At 43.5% G+C, this 18,330-nt stretch overlaps 1 protein-coding gene across 1 annotated transcript; it reads right to left on the reverse strand.

Annotated features, from left to right (window-relative positions):
• Positions 1–253: 253 nt before the first annotated feature.
• On the reverse strand, positions 254–18,330 carry LOC120040631 (putative short-chain dehydrogenase/reductase family 42E member 2). Its single transcript, XM_038985711.1, has 11 exons — positions 17,863–18,330; positions 16,311–16,406; positions 12,676–12,733; positions 11,873–11,991; positions 10,919–10,994; positions 9,614–9,696; positions 8,822–8,959; positions 8,596–8,661; positions 8,438–8,501; positions 8,159–8,232; positions 254–496 (listed from the first exon to the last, which is right to left on the reverse strand). The coding sequence occupies exons 1-11, from the start codon at positions 18,328–18,330 to the stop codon at positions 254–256; spliced, it is 1,485 nt and encodes a 494-aa protein (XP_038841639.1).

Raw genomic sequence — 18,330 nt, forward strand, 5'->3', positions numbered from 1 at the left:
TAAACATTATAGAAGGGCGGAGTTGCTAGCATTAGGTCAACAGTATGTGGTATATTCATGTGGTCTTCTATGTGTATCTAGATGTACACTATGCATGCTTTCTATCATTGCTTTTAGCTTGACGTAAGGCCAAGACCATAGGTTTCCAGAAAGGCGGCTAACAAATAAAACGTGTTAGTGAGTGTATTAGCTGTGTTAAGATTTAGGTTGGGTCTTAGTGGGCTGTTACTTAAGTTTTAGCCACAGTAGCTACCTAGTGTTCCCAGAGCCAGGCGCAAAGCAGGAGGACAGCCAGGCTGAACCCCAACACCAGCAGAAGGACCAGGAGCAGGGGAACAGTCTGAGAGGGGCCTAGGGGGGAGGGCCTGGAGCGGGATGGTCGGGACCGTATGTACTGGTCCACTGAGTCCCCCAGGCTGTAGCGTCTGGGGCAGTAGCCCAGGTCTCGACGGGCCTTCTCGATCTTGAAGGTGTGGCTCACTGCAATGTTCCTCACCTAGGAGGATGCAGAAAAGATTCAGGGAAATGGTTGCCAGGTACCTGACTGTCTCTGCATTCAACAAAGTTAACTGTCTTGGTTGTTAAGACTTGACCCGTTGGTTAAAGCAGAAACAGACTGGCACCCAACACCCAGTTAAAGGAATAGAGTTAAACAAGCTGTTAAGGAGAAGACTGTTAGTGGTCTGTACTGTGCCCCTGTCTCTCGCCCCCGCCTCTTTGCCAAGAAGGCAGCTTAACAAACTCAACAGCACTCCTTCACTCTTGCCCAATCAGGGTGCACTGAGATGGGCATAGTGCTCAGTACAGCCTGGGAGGCAGGTTAGGAGCTCTGGAGCTTCAAGGGAGTTTGACTCCATGCTAATGTCTTTGAATAACCTCAGTTTACCAACATCCTGCCACCCCGTGTGAAGGATGTCTCGCTAGTCCCTATATCCCCTTACTGCACGGAGGATACGATGTCTGCATGGAAAATACCTGTAGTGACAGAAGCTCTCAGACAAACCCGGTGGCTCAGTGTAACACAGAGATTCAGCAAGTTTCCTATTGTCACGCTGGGGTAAATCCATTTGAATTCACTTTTTGACAGCACCCCTTTTGATGTGAATGAAACCTTCCATACATATTTGCCTTCCATACAAGTTCTCAGAAAGGGACTTTTTGAACCTGAATGTCAAAACATTCAAGATATAAAAGTGATCCAAGTTGCCCCCTTTTGCATACCCCACCATACCATGAGACATCCATGTCTTCATCACTGGAAAATATTAACGGTTGAGATTGATATTATTTAAAAGCTCATGAACAGGATTTCAAACTATTTAATAATTTCTTGAAAAAAATGTTTTTTTATAATATTTTTTTAAATTTCTGAACCATTAATGTCAATTGTCTAAATATCTGCATATGTTGCGGTTAGACCCTATTTACATAATCTGAGATTTTTGTATTGTGCCCACCATTAAAAACTATACTTTTGAAAGAAATTATGAAATAGTTTGACAACCCTGTTCATGAGCTTTTAAATAATATCAATCTCAACCGTTTATCTTTTCTAGTGATGAAGACATGGATGTCTCATGGTATGGTGGGGTATGCAAAAGGACTTAACTTTGAACACTTTTACACTATATATACAAAAGTATGTGGACACCCCTTCAAATTAGTGGATTTGGCCATTTTAGCCACACCTGTTGCTGACAGGTGTATAAAATTCAGCATACAGCCATGCAATCTCCATAGACAAACATTGGCAGTAGAATGGCCTTACTGAAGAGCTCAGTGACTTTCAACGTTGCACCGTCATAGGATGCCACCTTTCCAATAAGTCAGTTCGTCAAATTTCTTCCCTGCTAGAACTGTAAGTGCTGTTATTGTGAAGTGGAAACGTCTAGGAGCAACAACGGCTCAGCCACGAAGTGGTAGGCTACAAAAGCTCACCGAACGGTACCGCCGAGTGCTGAAGCGTGTAGCGCATATAAATCTTCTGTCCTCGGTTGCAACACTCACTACCGAGTTCCAAACTGTCTCTGGAAGCAACGTCAGCACAATAACTATTCGTCTGGAGCTTCATGAAATGGGTTTCCATGCCCGAGCAGCCGCACACAAGCCTAAGATCACCATGCACAATGCCAAGCGACGGCTGGAGTGGTGTAAAGCTTGCTGCCATTGGACTCTGGAGCAGTGGAAACGTGTTCTCTGGAGTGATGAATCACACTTCGAACGCTACCTGCCCCAAAGCATAGTGCCAACTGTAAAGTTTGGTGGAGGAGGAATAATGGTCTGGGGCTGTTTTTCATGGTTTGTGCTAGGCCACTTAGTTCCAGTGAAGGGAAATCTTAAAACTATAGCTTCCAACTTTGTGGCAACAGTTTGGGGAAGGCCCTTTCCTGTTTCAGCATGACAATGCCCCCATGCACAAAGCGAGATCCATACAGAAATTATTTGTCAAGATCGGTGTGGAAGAACTTGACTGGCCTGCACAGAGCTCTGACCTCAACCCCATTGAACACCTTTGGAATGTTACTTTTGGTCATGTAGTGGATCTTGTCTAAAAAGTCACTTTCTGACCACTTCTTCCATCGGCTAACATGTATGGAAAGTTGTGTTTAAAACAACAGCGATTGAATTCAAATGGATTTACCCTTTGGAGACTTAGCATGTATGTTTCTCTGTACACCTGTCTGTCTCTGACGGACCACTGACTGCTGTCTCTTGTTAGCCCAGCAACAGGACCGTTGAGCAGAGTAGTGATGTTGACCAGTAATGGTTCAGGTTAGGAGATAACCGTAAAGCAAGGGAACTACTTGGAGTTGAGCCTGCAATGAGGTCAGTTCCTGTGTCCCCAGTGTTGAACTTCCTGACCCAGTCAATCAAGGTAGATGTTGGCTCTAACCACAGATCTAGGATTACCTTACTGTAAGTCACAGACAATCCTAGGAGGAGTAAAATAATGTCTGACCCTGGATCAGTGATTATGGGGCAACTTCTCCCTACTCCATCCCACCCTTCCAGGAGAAATACACACAACAGGCTAATATTTTATTCACAGGACAATTATCGATCTCCCGGTGGCAGCCGCCAGAATGTCTGACTGAAGCAGCTCCTGGACCAGGATATTATTTCAACTATCTCAATAACTTTCACATACATTTGAAGTAAGTATTCAGATATATTTCATTTGAAAAGACTAGTCATTCAATATTTTAATGCATTTGAAAGTTCACTAGTGTATGAAACAATTATTGCCCTTATGCCCTCAGAACAGCCTCAAATCATCGGGGCATGGACTTTACAAGGTGTCGAAAGCGTTCCACAGGAATGCTGGCCTATGTTGACTCCAATGCTTCCCACAGTTGTGTCAAGTTAGCTCGATGTCCTTTGGGTTATGGACCATTCTTGGTACACACACGAAACTGTTGAGCATGAAAAACCCAACAGTGTTGCAGTTCTTGACACACTTAAATCGGTGCGGCGGGCACCTACTACCATACCCCAAATCTTCTTTTGTCTTGCCCATTCACCCTCTGAACGGCATACATACACATACACAATATGTCTCACTTATCTCAAGGTAGGTTAAATCCTTCTTTAACCTATCTCCTCCCCTTCATCAGCACTGATTGTGACATCAAAAAGAGGTCATAGCTTTCCCCTGGATTCCCCTGGACATGGAAAGAGCAGGTGTTCCTAATGTTTTGTACACTCAGTGTACACTTGGAAAGTATACAAAACATTTAAATACACTGACTTAAATACTATCCCATGTGTTTAACCCAGGTATTTGAAAAATAGTATTTGAAATAACTATTTGAAAATCCTTTAAAATAAACTCAGCAAAAAGAAACGTCCTCTCACTGTCAACTGTGTTGATTTTCAGCAAACTTAACATGTGTAAATATTTGTGTGAACATAACAAGATTCAACAACTGAGACATAAACTGAACAAGTTCCACACACATGTGACTAACAGAAATGGAATAATGTGTCCCTGAACAAAGGGGGGGGGTCAAAATCAAAAGTAATAGTCAGTATCTGGTGTGGCCACCAGCTGCATTAATTACTGCAGTGCATCTCCTCCTCATGGACTGCACCAGATTTGCCAGTTCTTGCTGTGAGATATTACCTCACTCTTCCACCAAGGCCTCTGCAAGTTCCCGGACATTTCTGGGGGGAACGGCCCTAGCCCTCACCCTCCGATCCAACAGGTCCCAGACGTGCTCAATGGGATTGAGATCCGGGCTCTTTGCTGGCCATGGCAGAACACTGACATTCCTGTCTTGCAGGAAATCACGCACAGAATGAGCAGTATGGCTGGTGGCATTGTCATGCTGGAGGGTCATGTCAGGATGAGCCTGCAGGAGGGGTACCACATGAGGGAGGAGGATGTCTTCCCTGTAACGCACAGCGGTGAGATTGCCTGCAATGACGACAAGCTCAGTCTGTGCTGTGACACACCGCCCCAGACCATGACGGACCCTCCACCTCCAAATCGATCCGCTCCAGAGTACAGGCCTCGGTGTAACGCTCATTCCTTCGACGATAAATGCGAATCATTTGGTGAGACAAAACCGCGACTCGTCAGTGAAGACCACTTTTTGCCAGTCCTGTCTGGTCCAGCGATGGCGGGTTTGTGCCCATAGGCGAAGTTGTTGCCGGGGATGTCTGGTGAGGACCTGCCTTACAACAGGCCTACAAGCCCTCAGTCTAGCCTCTCAGCCTATTGTGGACAGTCTGAGCACTGATGGAGGGATTGTGCATTCCTGGTGTAACTCGGGCAGTTGTTGTTGCCATCCTGTACCTGTCCCGCAGGTGTGATGTTCGGATGTACCGATCGTGTGCAGATGTTGTTACACGTGGTCTGCCACTGCGAGGACGATCAGCTGTCTGTCCTGTCTCCCTGTAGCACTGTCTTAGGCGTCTCACAGTACGGACATTGCAATTTATTGCCCAGGCCACATCTGCAGTCCTCATGCCTCCTTGCAGTATGCCTAAGACACGTTCACGCAGATGAGCAGGGACCCTGGGCATCTTTCTTTTGGTGTTTTTCAGTCAGTAGAAAGGCCTCTTTAGTGTCCTAAGTTTTCATAACTGTGACCTTAATTGCCTACCGTCTATTAGCTGTTAGTGTCTTAACGACCATTCCACAGGTGCATGTTCATTAATTGTTTATGATTCATTGAACAAGCATGGGAAACAGTGTTTAAACCCTTTACACTGAAGATCTGTGAAGTTATTTTTTACGAATTATCTTTGAAAGACAGGGTCCTGAAAAAGGGACGTTTCTTTTTTTGCTGAGTTACAAATTTGGTTGACTATTTGGTTTTTACAAATTACCATTCAAATACTAAAATAAAAGTACTTGTATTGCGATGTGTATTTGAAAATACTAAAGTACACAGAAAAAGTATTTTAAATACCAGATATTCAAATACACATGTATTTGACCCCAGGTCTGTTTGACATAAGCCATTTCCAGTCCAATCATATCCATGAAAGAGAGAGAACATCTACATTTGAGTCACTTAGCAGACACTCTTATCCAGAGCAACTGGATACATTTTCATACTGGTCTCCAGTGGGCATCAAACACACAACCCTGACATTGCAACCACCATGCTCTACCAACTGAGCTACACAGAAGGTAAGAAGGTGGGTGCCTATACATTCTGGGCAGTTATTGCTGTTTGCAGTAACAGATCGACTTTTTTCAACTGCATCTCAATGGTCTCATCAGTTCCTCTCCTGACTGCTTCTAAATGGGCTCATCAGTACCTCTCCTGGCAAACAGTGTAAAGAAGCATCGCTTCTCCATCTACCAACACCCAAAGCTGTGAATTCATGAAATCTCTCATTTTGATTGACCCTGATCCATAATAAACCGTATGTATAAGAGATAGGATCAGGAAGGAAGGGGGGTCGGTGCGCCTGGAAAATACTTCCCTAATGAAGCCTCCGTGAGACAAACAAGAATCTAATGAAGGATCTAGTAACCCAAGCTCCCCTTAACCCAAACACGCACGCACGCATGCACACACACACACGCGCGCGCGCACGCACGCACTACGCTGTCAGGTCATTCCACCAATTAGATGTCTCTAGGTAATATAACTTAGTAAAAAAAAAAATGTATACATATATATCACCTGATTTTAACATTCTGTCATAAAGAGCACATGTTCAACTTAATAAAAAAACATTGTTTTCCCATCTCAAGAGGTTCAATAAATAAAATACTATAGTAAGTCCTGTTAAGCGCTAAATAAAGTAACAGGGTTGACCGAAACAGGGTTGACGACTTGTGACAAGGGAAATGGAAGCTTGTTGGGTGCAACAGGGAGGGGCAATTGAATGCAAGTTTCACCATTTTTTATTTATTGTTAAAACATTTCTAGCCTGTCTATCTATGGGTAACAAGGTTGACGTATTAATGCTCAAACCGCTCAGTATTCCACCACAAAACACCAGAAAATGCCCAAAAAGTATCACACCTTGATCTGTAAGTATCACACCGGTCTTTGTGCTTGTCTCCACCCCCCTCCAGATCAAATACATTTGTATTTGTCACATGCGCCAAATACAACAGGTGTAGACCTTACAGTGAAATGCTTACTTACAATTACTCCTAATAAATTATCTGAGAACGGTACTATCCTCCCCCCGTGTCTGCATCTGGGTCATATCCTGTGTCGTCATAAAAAGGGTAGAACCAGCTTACCTGATTTTACACTATGATTTGACTATTAGATGTTCAACGTTCCTTTTGAAAAAGTTTTTAAAAAATGAATTGTTTCATCATATTAAAACAAGAGTTCAGTTCACGTAACAGGGTTGACCTTAAGATTAGGGACATGATTTTTTTAACCTTAAAATGGATCAATAATCACATGAATAAATAATAATCTTCAGAAGTGACTTTGTCAAACCAACAAAATAACTACGGCTTTACAATGATGGTGAAAACTTGGATAAATGTTGGGATTAAGTGTGTTAAAATATTCCTAGAAGTCACAGAGGATGCAAAGAGGGACATGCCCAAATGCAGAATTGTAGCACTTTAGTAAGTCTTTATTAAAAAATAAATCTGATTTATTGAATATTCCACGTGGTCAATATTGAAGGGCACTTCATGGCTTTCAAATTTGTGCACAATTTCTACTTAAAATATCAAAGGTACTCATTTTGTGGAACGACCCTGCCACCGTGGCCCAGTGGGGTTCTACACTGACTGAGACATGTCACCATGACCCAGAATGCAAAAACTTCAGATCTTTACAACTCAAACAGAGTGATAGGTCTAAGTAAATTCAAAATGTTCTCCCTTCCATGTGTTTGCTCTTTGTATTGAGTATGTGACAGGAAAGAGACTGTTACTGTCACGCCCTGACCTTAGAGAGCCGCCACCGAATTAGATGCCCACCCGGACCCTCCCCTATAGGTTCAGGTTTGCGGCCGGGAGTCCGCACCTTGGGGGGGGGGGGGTACTGTCACGCCCTGACCTTAGAGAGACGTTTTATTTCTCTATCTGGTTAGGTCAGGGTGTGATGTGGGGTGGGCATTCTATGTTTTGTATTTCTGTGTGTTTGGCCGAATGTGGTTCCCAATCAGAGGCAGCTGTCTATCGTTGTCTCTGATTGGGAATCATACTTAGGCAGCCTGTTTTGCCACCTTAGTTGTGGGTAGTTGTTTTCTGTATAGTTTATGCACCATACAGAACTGTTTCGGTTTTCCCTCTTGTATATTTTGTTAGAGTGTTTTGTGATCAAATAAAATCATGAACACCTACCACGCTGCGCTTTGGTCCGATCCTCATAACGACGAGAGCCGTGACAGTTACACTTAATTAATACACTGAATATGTAACACTGGAAAACATGGCATATTTCTCAACAACGTTTTCTTGCAAGTGTGGTGAGGAAGGTTGGTCCTCACATCAGTGCTCGGCTGCAATGTAAAACTGAGAAGGGAGAAAGGAGGAATGAAGAAGAATGGGTAAAAAGGCAGAGTAAAAATGGGAAGTGAGAAGAGGGGTTAGGTGTAGAAAGAGCTATGAAGGTAGGTAGGTAGGCAGGTAGGCAGGCAGGCAGGCAGGCAGGCAGGTACATATAGATAGGTAGGTAAGTAGTAGATAGGTACTGTAGATACATAGCTGTATGCTTACCTCATTTCTGGTGAAGAGCAGAGGGATCTCCACTATTGGCCTCAGAGCCAGGTGTAAACATTCCATCAGAATGGCTGTGAAATACACACCCCAGATGAGGAAGGAAGACAGCAGCGTGGCAGGTCTGAGCTACGAGCAGCATACTATTACAACAGTTTGGCAAGTATGAAACTGGTGTGTATCCTGACAGATTGTGGCTGGTGTTGGGCATGATCAGCGTCCTGTTACAGCAGCGTGGGTATTTGTGTGCGTGCGTGCGTGCCCGTTTGTGTCTCCTACCTGCTGAATAGACCAGTGAGACAGGCAAGTGTATCAACGGCCGGCTATACCCCAGCTTCTCAAACTAGAGAGGAGGGGAAAGACAGAGAGGATATCAAAGACCAAGACAAAATAAACTATATGTGTTAATCACCCAAAGAATATATAGAGTTACTCACCAGTGGTGTTAACCATTCAAACAGGTTGACAGATTCCCCGTCGTTGATGAAGTAGGCCTGTCCACTCTGAGGGAGAAAGGTTGATATTACTATGTATACACCCCCACCCCAAACACACACAGGACTAAATATGTACAATGTGTACAAATTCCACTTGAAGGTAGAACAAACAAGTGCTGAAACGATCATTGGTATCCATGGAGATGGTGAGTAGTAGTAAACTCACAGCCACACAGTTCCTCTTGGGTGTGAGGCTTTCAGCAGCCAGGACGTGGGCCAACACCAGGTTGTCCACATGGACCCAGTTCATCTTGGCCTGGCGGTTTCCAAAGCTAAAACTGAACAACCGGCGCTCCACATTCACCTGGGGAGAGAGAGAGAGAAGGAGAAGTGGAGAGAGAGAGAGAGAGAGAGAGAGAGAGAGAGAGAGCGGGTTGATAATTCAACTGAATTCAGGTTAGACTGTATTGTTGTGCTGAGAGTATGTCTGTTCTCATGTGAGTGTGTTTGGGGTTGTGTACGTGTATCAAGGCATGCATGGGTTCGTGTGTGTACAATGGTCTGACATTGAGTGAGGGGAGAGGTAAACTGTATTGGGGGAAGAAAGATTAAAAAGCCTCTAAGCAGCTGTCCCCATAGTGAACCGGGAACTGCAGCATCCCAGCCCTGTTCTACCCAGCCCAGCATAGAGTATTCCTTCCCTTCATTCTCCCCAGGGGAGAGAGAGAGAGGGGTGAAACAGGATACCTTAAGAGGATCCATTAATAATATATCCTCACCAGGTACACATTCTGCCAGCCAAGGATCTAAACCCTAAGAGAACCTCTATACCTGATAGAAGGGCAATGAGACTGGGCTGTCATTTTATTGTGTCACCCACACAATTAAATAGTACACAGACATTTATCCCTATGGTGCCGCCGTTTTCGATGGAAAGTGACAAATCAGGTGGAATGTAGAGATGTCTCAGTTCTTTTCATTGTGATTCTATGTGGTAGGTAGGTGTACGGACGCTCACCATAACCCTGTGTAGGTGTCGTCGCTCTTCTGGCCCGTAGATGCCTGAGGGTCTCAGGACACAGGTCCGCAAGAGACCCCCACCTTCACAGAAGAGAATGGCATTGAATAATGAACTAAATCTGGCACCACTGAAAGTTTGTTACAAATGAGTTACTCCACCGTGTAATTACTTGTAACTGAGTCTATAAATGTAAATTCCACTTAACTGCAAGATAGTGTACTATGCAAGTGTATGTAGGTTACTGTAATACTGTATGTAAGTAGTAGTAATAGTTCATCAACATATATAATATGCTAACCTTTGCTTCAACCTAAACCCATCTTCCAGTGTTAATATATTTCCTCTACATCCCGTCTTAATAAATGCATGACTGGTCCAGTAGAGCATATAATGACATAGCACCATGCTCCTAGTTTCATTTAATATATAAATAAGTGGTCATTGATAGGGGGTTAGGTTTCCCCCAAAGAGGGGCTGAAGGCATAACACCTATTTAACCAAGCACTCACTAGAATCACACTAATGCAGTAAGAGAATTCCTACACATCTTTGAGAGAGACGAACTCTACATGGGTTCATGTTAATGGATACATTGTGTGTATCAATGTCTCCTGTGACTCTGACTGTCAGTTTTACAGTAAGTATGTACGTGACATCTGTCTGTGACGAGAGTCTGTACTGCATGTCTGGTACTACTGCTACTAACTGTGTGTCTCTGTGTGTAAGTACATCCCTGTGTGTGTGTTGCTTGAGACAAAACGGTGTCGGGTGAACACTGCTCTCCAGTCTCAAGTGGCATTGTGCTTTCCAGCTCTAAATTGAACTGGTGTCAGCAGGTCCAGATGGATTAGGTTGCACACACATGGATAGCTTGGTTTCCATGCCAACCTCACTCACTCACAAATACACACAAGCACATGTACACACACACACACACACACACACACACACACACACACACACACACACACACACACACACACACACACACACACACACACACACACACACACACACACACACACACACACACACACACACACACACACACACACACACAGTTTGGCTGTGGAACATACAGCATCCATTCATACACACTGAGAATCATAAGACAATGTCAATGACCTGAACACATAATTTCCATTTGAGGATATCATCACTGGCTTGATGCTGTAAGTAACCCCCATCCTATCACCTCAAGACCATGCCAGACAAAGTCACAGTGTCTCTGCCATAGACACATAATTATAATAATAGATCTAATACTGTATATCTTCATTCTATTTCTAGGGTCTCTCTTACCTTTGAGTGAGCGTCCATTGGCTGTTAGGACCATCTGGTCAGAGATAGATTTGGTCCTGGAGTAGTGGTCTATGTGCTGGGACAGCAGAACGCATCATATCTATTCATATCAATCCATGTGTTTTATTATTTCCTAAGACATAGCCATCAGAGGACCTATTCATTGTTACTGCTGCTGCTGAGGAAAGTACAGGTAACTGCCAGAATAAAGAAAACACTTGAATAAATGAGGGATACAAAGTATATTTAAAGCAGGTGCTTCCACACAGGTGTGGTTCCTGAGTTAATTAAGCAATTAACATCCCATCATGCTTAGGGTCATGTATAAAAATGCAGAGCTGTTTTGATGGCAGTATATTAATTAACACATTTATGATGTTGTTTCCTTTATTTGGGCAGTTACCTGTATGTCCTTCAGAAGAGGTTGCAAGATAGATGCATGTCAGAGGTGTGACACCCATACTGTACACACCACACACACTCACTCACTCTCTCTCACACACACCCCGCCAGTGTCAGGTTGACAGGCTTTGGGCCTCCAAGCTATCCTAAACTGTGTAACTCTACTCATGCGGGACTTATACAGTCATGCACAGCCATGTCAGCTGGAAGGAGCAGCTCTGGGAGAAGATTACATTCATGAGCTTCCTTTATCAGCCTGGTTCTGGATGTCATGTACACCTTGTCAGCTTCAATCTCAAGGTTTACTGTAAAACATCACATAGCAAAGGTGCCCAGTCCTTTAACCAATTGTATGTACCACATGAAAAGTAAACTATGAAAAAAGATCATACGTTGTGTTTTCATCAACCCAGAGCAAACACTTATTCTATATAGACACAGTAAGGCTAGCCTGGGTAAAGCAGACAGAATGCTGCACTCACTATCATTCAGTCTGGCTTACCCAGGCTACAGTAAAGCTGCTCCTCATTGGGACATCCTGTTCTTACTCACCATGTCCAGGGGCACACAGGGCAATGAGTCCTCGTCGCCCTCCTCTATGGGTTTGCCAGCAAACGTCACGTTGATTGTACTGGTGTAGACCAGCCTGGTGATGCCCTTCTCCACACACACTGAAACAAGCACACACACACACACAGGGTTATCATTGGGCCAAGTCGTTTAACTGACAACGCATTCTTATTTAGGAGTTTACTTAATATTCTAAACCTGGGTCATGACTCAAAAGCCTATTAGCCCACTGAGCTCAAGCCTAGTCATTAGCTCTGGGAGTTAACACACGTCTGTAGGTCTTGGACAAGAGACTGTTCTACACCACCTCCAACTACATTTAGCAGGCATTATATGGCTACTCATATATGGCTGTACTGTTACACTGCACCCCATTAGAAGCCCTTCAACAGGTCTCTTCCACTATTTCATCATAGGGGCCAAACGTTTACACATTATTGTGAAGGAGGGCCAAAAATGTTTCACCTCCTAGGACGTTTTGTGCCTATGAAAATGTATTTACATATAGTATGTTGTGCAAAGATAATACTGTATGTAATGTAAAGAATGTGTTGTTAATCTAAGGAATGGTCTACCTGTCTGTGTGAGAGGGGAAGTTGATGAGTGTGACAATAGTTGAAGAGTGAGGTGAGGAGGGAGGGGAGGAAGGAGGGGAGGAGTGAGGGGAGGAGGAAGGAGGGGAGGAAGGAGGGGAGGAGGTAGGGGAGGAGGTAGGGAAGAAAGAAGGGGAGAGGTAGGGAAGGAAGGAGGGGAGGAAGGTGGGAGGAGGGAGGGGAGCTTGTTACCATTAATGACGTTGTTCGTCCCTCCGACGTTGACCGACTCCACCTGCTCTTTCCTCAGCTGTGAGACACAGAACAGAATAACTTTTAACACTGTGTGGGAACTAATGTGTAATGTGTAACTAATGTGTAACCCTAAATCCGGAACCATGGGCAGCCTCTTAGATATTACCCTGACCAACTTGCCCTCTAAATACACCTCTGCTGTCTTCAACCAGGATCTGAGCGATCACTGCCTCATTACCTGCGTCCGTAATGGGTCCGCGTTCAAACGACCACCCCTCATCACTGTCAAACGCTCCCTAAAACACTTCAGCAAGCAGGCCTTTCTAATCAACCTGGCCCGGGTATCCTGGAAGGATATTGACCTCATCCCATCAGTAGAGGATGCCTGGTTGCTCTTTAAAAGTGCTTTCCTGTGGAACCTATATGCATGTATTTTGGAGCTGTAGAGAGATTGCCAGATTTTGGCAATCTATACATACTGCTGCACAGAAAATACTAGATGTACAGTTTGATATGACCCCGTGTCTCTATCTTCTTAATGCCCAGCAGGACTTTGTTCTTGATCCTGACAGAGAAAATTTGCTCATGACCATTACATACTTTGCTAAGAAATGTATTCTTCTATTGTGGGCCTCTAATACTTCTCCTACATTTAAAATGTGGATTGACCAGATTGTTGACTTTCTCCCTCTTGAAAAGCTCACTTATGACCTCCACAAGAGACAGCCCAAGTTTGATAGACTCTGGTCTCCACTACTCAACTATATTTCAAATTGGACAGAGTGAATGGGGGAATCAGGGAGATGAGCAGATGCGTGTTGTGTAAGGTGCTGTAAAATCTAAAAACTAATTATTGGCTCGTCATCTCAGCTAAGGCTGGAAATAGCTAATAAGAACCTTGATAGTGCTGCTGCAAGTTCTATAATTTAAATTTTGTTATAATTATTATTTGTGTGTATGTATGTATGTATGTATGTATGTATGTATGTATGTATGTATGTATATATATATATATATATGTATGTATGTGTGTATGTATGTATGTATATATATATATATATATATATAAAACAATTTTGTATTATTATTATTATTATTTTTTATTTTTTTAAGTCACATCTGTGAATGTGGAATGTGTTTGGTTGGTTGATTGAAAACTTAATAAAACTTTAAATTGAAAAAAAAAAGTGCTTTCCTCACCATCTTAAATAAGCATGCCCCATTCAAAAAATGTAGAACTAAGAACAGATATAGCCCTTGGTTCACCCCAGACTTGACTGCCCTTGACCAGCACAAAAACATCCTGTGGCGTTCTGCATTAGCATCGAATAGCCCCCGCGATATGCAACTTTTCAGGGAAGTCAGGAACCAATACACACAGTCAGTTAGGAAAGCAAAGGCTAGCTTTTTCAAATAGAAATTTGCATCCTGTAGCACTAATTCCAAAAAGTTTTGGAACACTAAAGTCCATGGAGAACAAGAGCACCTCTTCCCAGCTGCCCACTGCACTGAGGCTAGGAAACACTGGCACCACCTATAAATCTAATAAATTATCGTCTGAGATCCCCAAAGATTGGAAAGCTGCCGCGGTCATCCCCCTCTTCAAAGGGGGTAACACACTAGACCCAAACTGTTATAGACCTATATCCATCCTGCCCTGCCTTTCTAAAATCTTCGAAAGCCAAGTTAACAAACAGATCACCGACAATTTCGAATCCCACTGTACCTTCTCCACTATGCAATCTGGTTTCCGAGCTGGTCATGGGTGCACCTCAGCCATGCTCAAGGTCCTAAACAATATCATAACCGCCATCGATTAAAGACAGTACTGTGCAGCTGTCTTCATCGACCTGGCCAAGGCTTTCGACTTTATCAATCACTGCATTCTTATCGGTAGACTCAATAGCCTTGGTTTCTCAAATGACTGCATTGCCTGGTTCACCAACTACATCTCAGATAGATGTCAGTGTGTCTAATCAGAGGGCCTGTTGTCCGGACCTCTGGCAGTCTCTATGGGGGTACCACAGGGTTCAATTTTCGGGCCGACTCTTTTCTCTGTAAATATCAATGATGTCGCTCTTGCTGCTGGTGATTCTCTGATCCACCTCTACGCAGACGACACCATTCTGTATACATCTGGCCCTTCTTTGGACACTCTGTTAACAAACCTCCAAACGAGCTTCAATGCCATACAACACTCCTTCCGTGGCCTCCAACTGCTATTAAATGCTAGTAAAACTAAATGCATGCTCTTCAACCGATTGCTGCCCGCACCCGCCCACCCGATTAGCATCACTACTCTGGATGGTTCTGACTTAGAATATGTGGACAACTATAAATACCTAGGTGTCTGGCTAGACTGTAAACTCTCCTTCCAGACTCACATTAAGCATCTCCAAATTCAATTGAGAATCGGCTTCCTATTTCGCAACAAAGCATCCTTCACTCATGCTGCCAAACATACCCTCGTAAAACTGACTATCCTACCGATCCTTGACTTTGGTGATGTAATTTACAAAATAGCCTCCAAAACTCTACTCAGCAAACTGGATGTAGTCTATCACAGTGCCATCCGTTTTGTCACCAAAGCCCCATATACTACCCACCACTGTGACCTGTATGCTCTCGTTGGCTGGCCCTCGCTATATTTTCGTCGCCAAACCCACTGGCTCCAGGTCATCTATAAGTCTTTGCTAGGTAAAGCCCTGCCTTATCTCAGCTCACTGGTCACCATAGCAACACCGGCCCGTAGCATGTGCTCCAGCAGATATATTTCACTGGTCATCCCCAAACCCAACACTTCCTTTGGTCGCCTTTCCTTCCACTTCTCTGCTGCCAATGACTGGAACGAATTGCAAAAATCACTGAAGCTGAAGACATATCTCCCTCTCTAAATTTAAGCATCAGCTGTCAGAGCAGCTTACCGATCACTGTCCCTGTACAAAGCCAATCTGTAAATAGCACACCCAACTACCTCATCCCAATATTGTTATCTATCTTCTTGCTAATTGCAATTATTTCGCCTTTATGGCCTATTTATTGCCTTACCTCCCTTACCTCCCCTTCTACATTTTCACACACTGTACATAGCTTTTTCTATTGTGTTATTGACTGTATGTTTGTTTATGTGTAACTCTGTGTTGTTGTTTTTGTCGCACTGCTTTTCTTTATCTTGGCCAGGTCGCAGTTGTAAATGAGAACTTGTTCTCAACTGGCCTATCTGGTTAAATAAAGGAGAAATAAAAAATCTAATCATCTAATCATCTCCTAGCTGACTGTAAATATTTCAGAGCGTGAGAGAGAGACTCAGTATCAGGCAGAGAGGGACAAGAGACACAGGTGATACTACAATGTGAACAATTGAGTTTCACTAACAAAGCCTCCATTCAGTATGTTATGATTTATCCTACTCTGGAACCCATAGACAGGCATCCCTTCCATCTCTGTCACACGCCACTCAAGTCGTTGCATTTAAGACAAAAAATGTACTCTGTACTGTATTCTTGGAACAGTGTTACAGGAGACCAGTGACTATGAGTGATGGTTTTTGAATTGTTTACATTCCCAGTCAGCTAAATGAATAAAGAAAGTAGAAGGGTTCAATTCTACCCTCCATCTGTTCAGGAACTCACCTGTTCTGGGCCTGACATCCCATAGGAAGCGGTGTGGAATATACAGTCGACCCCCTCACAGATCTTATACAGAGAATCATAGTCCCGGATGTCGCTCTGCAAGGGGAGAAAATCAGTATTATGAAAGACAATGATATGCTGTGTTTTTTCCTCTACCCTATGACTGTACTTCACTGTTATACAGTATGTAATATAACAGTACGATAAACCATCAGATTTAACTGTCTCATGTTAGGAACAGTCAACGCTTTATTGTATTCATATTAGAAAGAGCGGCTCTGATATTAAAGTGTCAGTAATGTGAGGAAACATTTGACATAATTCATCCAGTCTGCTATGGAACTCTCCACCTTCTTTTCAAGGTGAACTATCTTGTTGGGTAAGATGACAGCTTGAACATATAGTACATGCTATGTCCATGTATTAGCCAATGATTAGTAAGTACAATTAAGTTAAAGTGCCATGAAGGCTGCACCTGAAACCTGAATCAGAGCCCCGGCCTCCTTCTGTCCTAGTCAACACCTGGCACCCTCAACTAGATCACTTACCTGTGTCTTTATACCTGAGCCATGTATACGCAACCTTATTAGCCCCGTCTACCCTGGGGTATATGAGGAGAAATACTACACTAAAGACACTTGAATTTCAATGTATCCCCCTGATAACATACAGTGTTCTCTCTCTTTACTTTTTCAATTACGATATTAACAAAGGGGGACTTTCAAACTAGTAATCATTTAGGTACAATGATCAAAAACAAAAGTAGTGGTGTAAAGTACTTAAGTAAAATAACTTTAAAGTACTACATCAGTTGTTTTTTGGGGTATCTGTACTTTACTTTACTATTTATATTTTGGCCAACTTTTACTTTTACTTTACTACATTCCTAAAGAAAAGAATGTACTTTTTACTCCATACATTTTCCCTGACACCCAAAAGTACTCATTACATTTTGACAGAAAAATGGTCCAATTCACACACTTATCAAGAGAACATCCCTGGTCATCCCTACTGCCTCTGATCTGGCGGACTCACTAAACACAAATGCTCCATTTGTAAATTATGTCTGAGTGTTGGAGTATGACCCTGGCTATCCGTCTATATATATTTTTTTTAATTGTGCCATCTGGTTTGCTTAATATACAGAATTTGAAATGGTTTATACTTTTACTTTTGATACTTAAGTACATTTTAGCAGTTCCATTTACTTTGATACTTAAGTACATTTAAAACCAAATACTTTTAGACTTTTACTCAAGTAGTATTTTACTGAGTGACTTTCACTTTTACTTGAGCCATTTTCTATTAAGGTGTCTTTACTTGTACTCAAGTATGACAAATTAGTACTTTTTCCACCACTGAACAAAAGGAAAGCAACAAAACCCTGGGAAATCCAGGACTGGAGTTGCGTACCCCGGGGATGAATCTTAACTTCCACTTAAGTCAAATTTTTACTTTGTCAAGCATTGATGACAGTGACATACTAAGTAAACATTTGAAAGTTGAAAGTTAGGATTTGCCCCGAAGTGACTAGTGCGTCTACTCTACCTACCTGATGGAAGACAGTACCATCTGGAGTATCCCACTGTGGCTTGTGAAGATCCAGCAGCACCACAGACACTCCCTGGCTGACCAGAGCTCTCCCCAGCCTCAACCCGAAATACCCTGCTCCCCCGGTCACCAGCACCCTGCCTGTCCCCATCCCTGCCCCTCTCAAGGCCTGATCAGTCACTTCATCCAGGCGGGAGGCTGGACACTCTGGGCTGCTGCACCAGGCACCCACCACCCCGTTGGCCCTGTGTCGGGAGGTTGGAGTTGGGGTAGAGGTTAGGTCTGGGGCTGGCCGGCTCACCCAGGACTGGAGCTGATGGTTGAGGTGGTGGTTGTGGAGGTGTCTATTAGCCTGTATACGGCACCCAGCACTGCCTGGGTCAGGCAGGGGGACACAGGGGTAGGGCAGCTGCTCTACCTGGCACAGAGAGCCTCCGATGTCCTTCATACTGGGGCCACACAACTCCAT

This window comes from Salvelinus namaycush, unplaced genomic scaffold (assembly GCF_016432855.1).
Source record: "Salvelinus namaycush isolate Seneca unplaced genomic scaffold, SaNama_1.0 Scaffold37, whole genome shotgun sequence".
Taxonomy (NCBI): domain Eukaryota; kingdom Metazoa; phylum Chordata; class Actinopteri; order Salmoniformes; family Salmonidae; genus Salvelinus; species Salvelinus namaycush.

Bases quoted from the DNA above. Each gene is read 5' to 3' on its own strand.
- LOC120040631 (XM_038985711.1), bottom strand. From the start codon at position 18,330: ATGGAGTTGTGTGGCCCCAGTATGAAGGACATCGGAGGCTCTCTGTGC. The intron at 16,407-17,862 runs GTAGGTAGAGTA...CTCCCCTTGCAG, and splicing joins ATGGTACTGTCTTCCATCAG to AGCGACATCCGGGACTATGA. The intron at 8,662-8,821 runs GTGAGTTTACTA...TTTCTCCCTCAG, and splicing joins CCAAGAGGAACTGTGTGGCT to AGTGGACAGGCCTACTTCAT.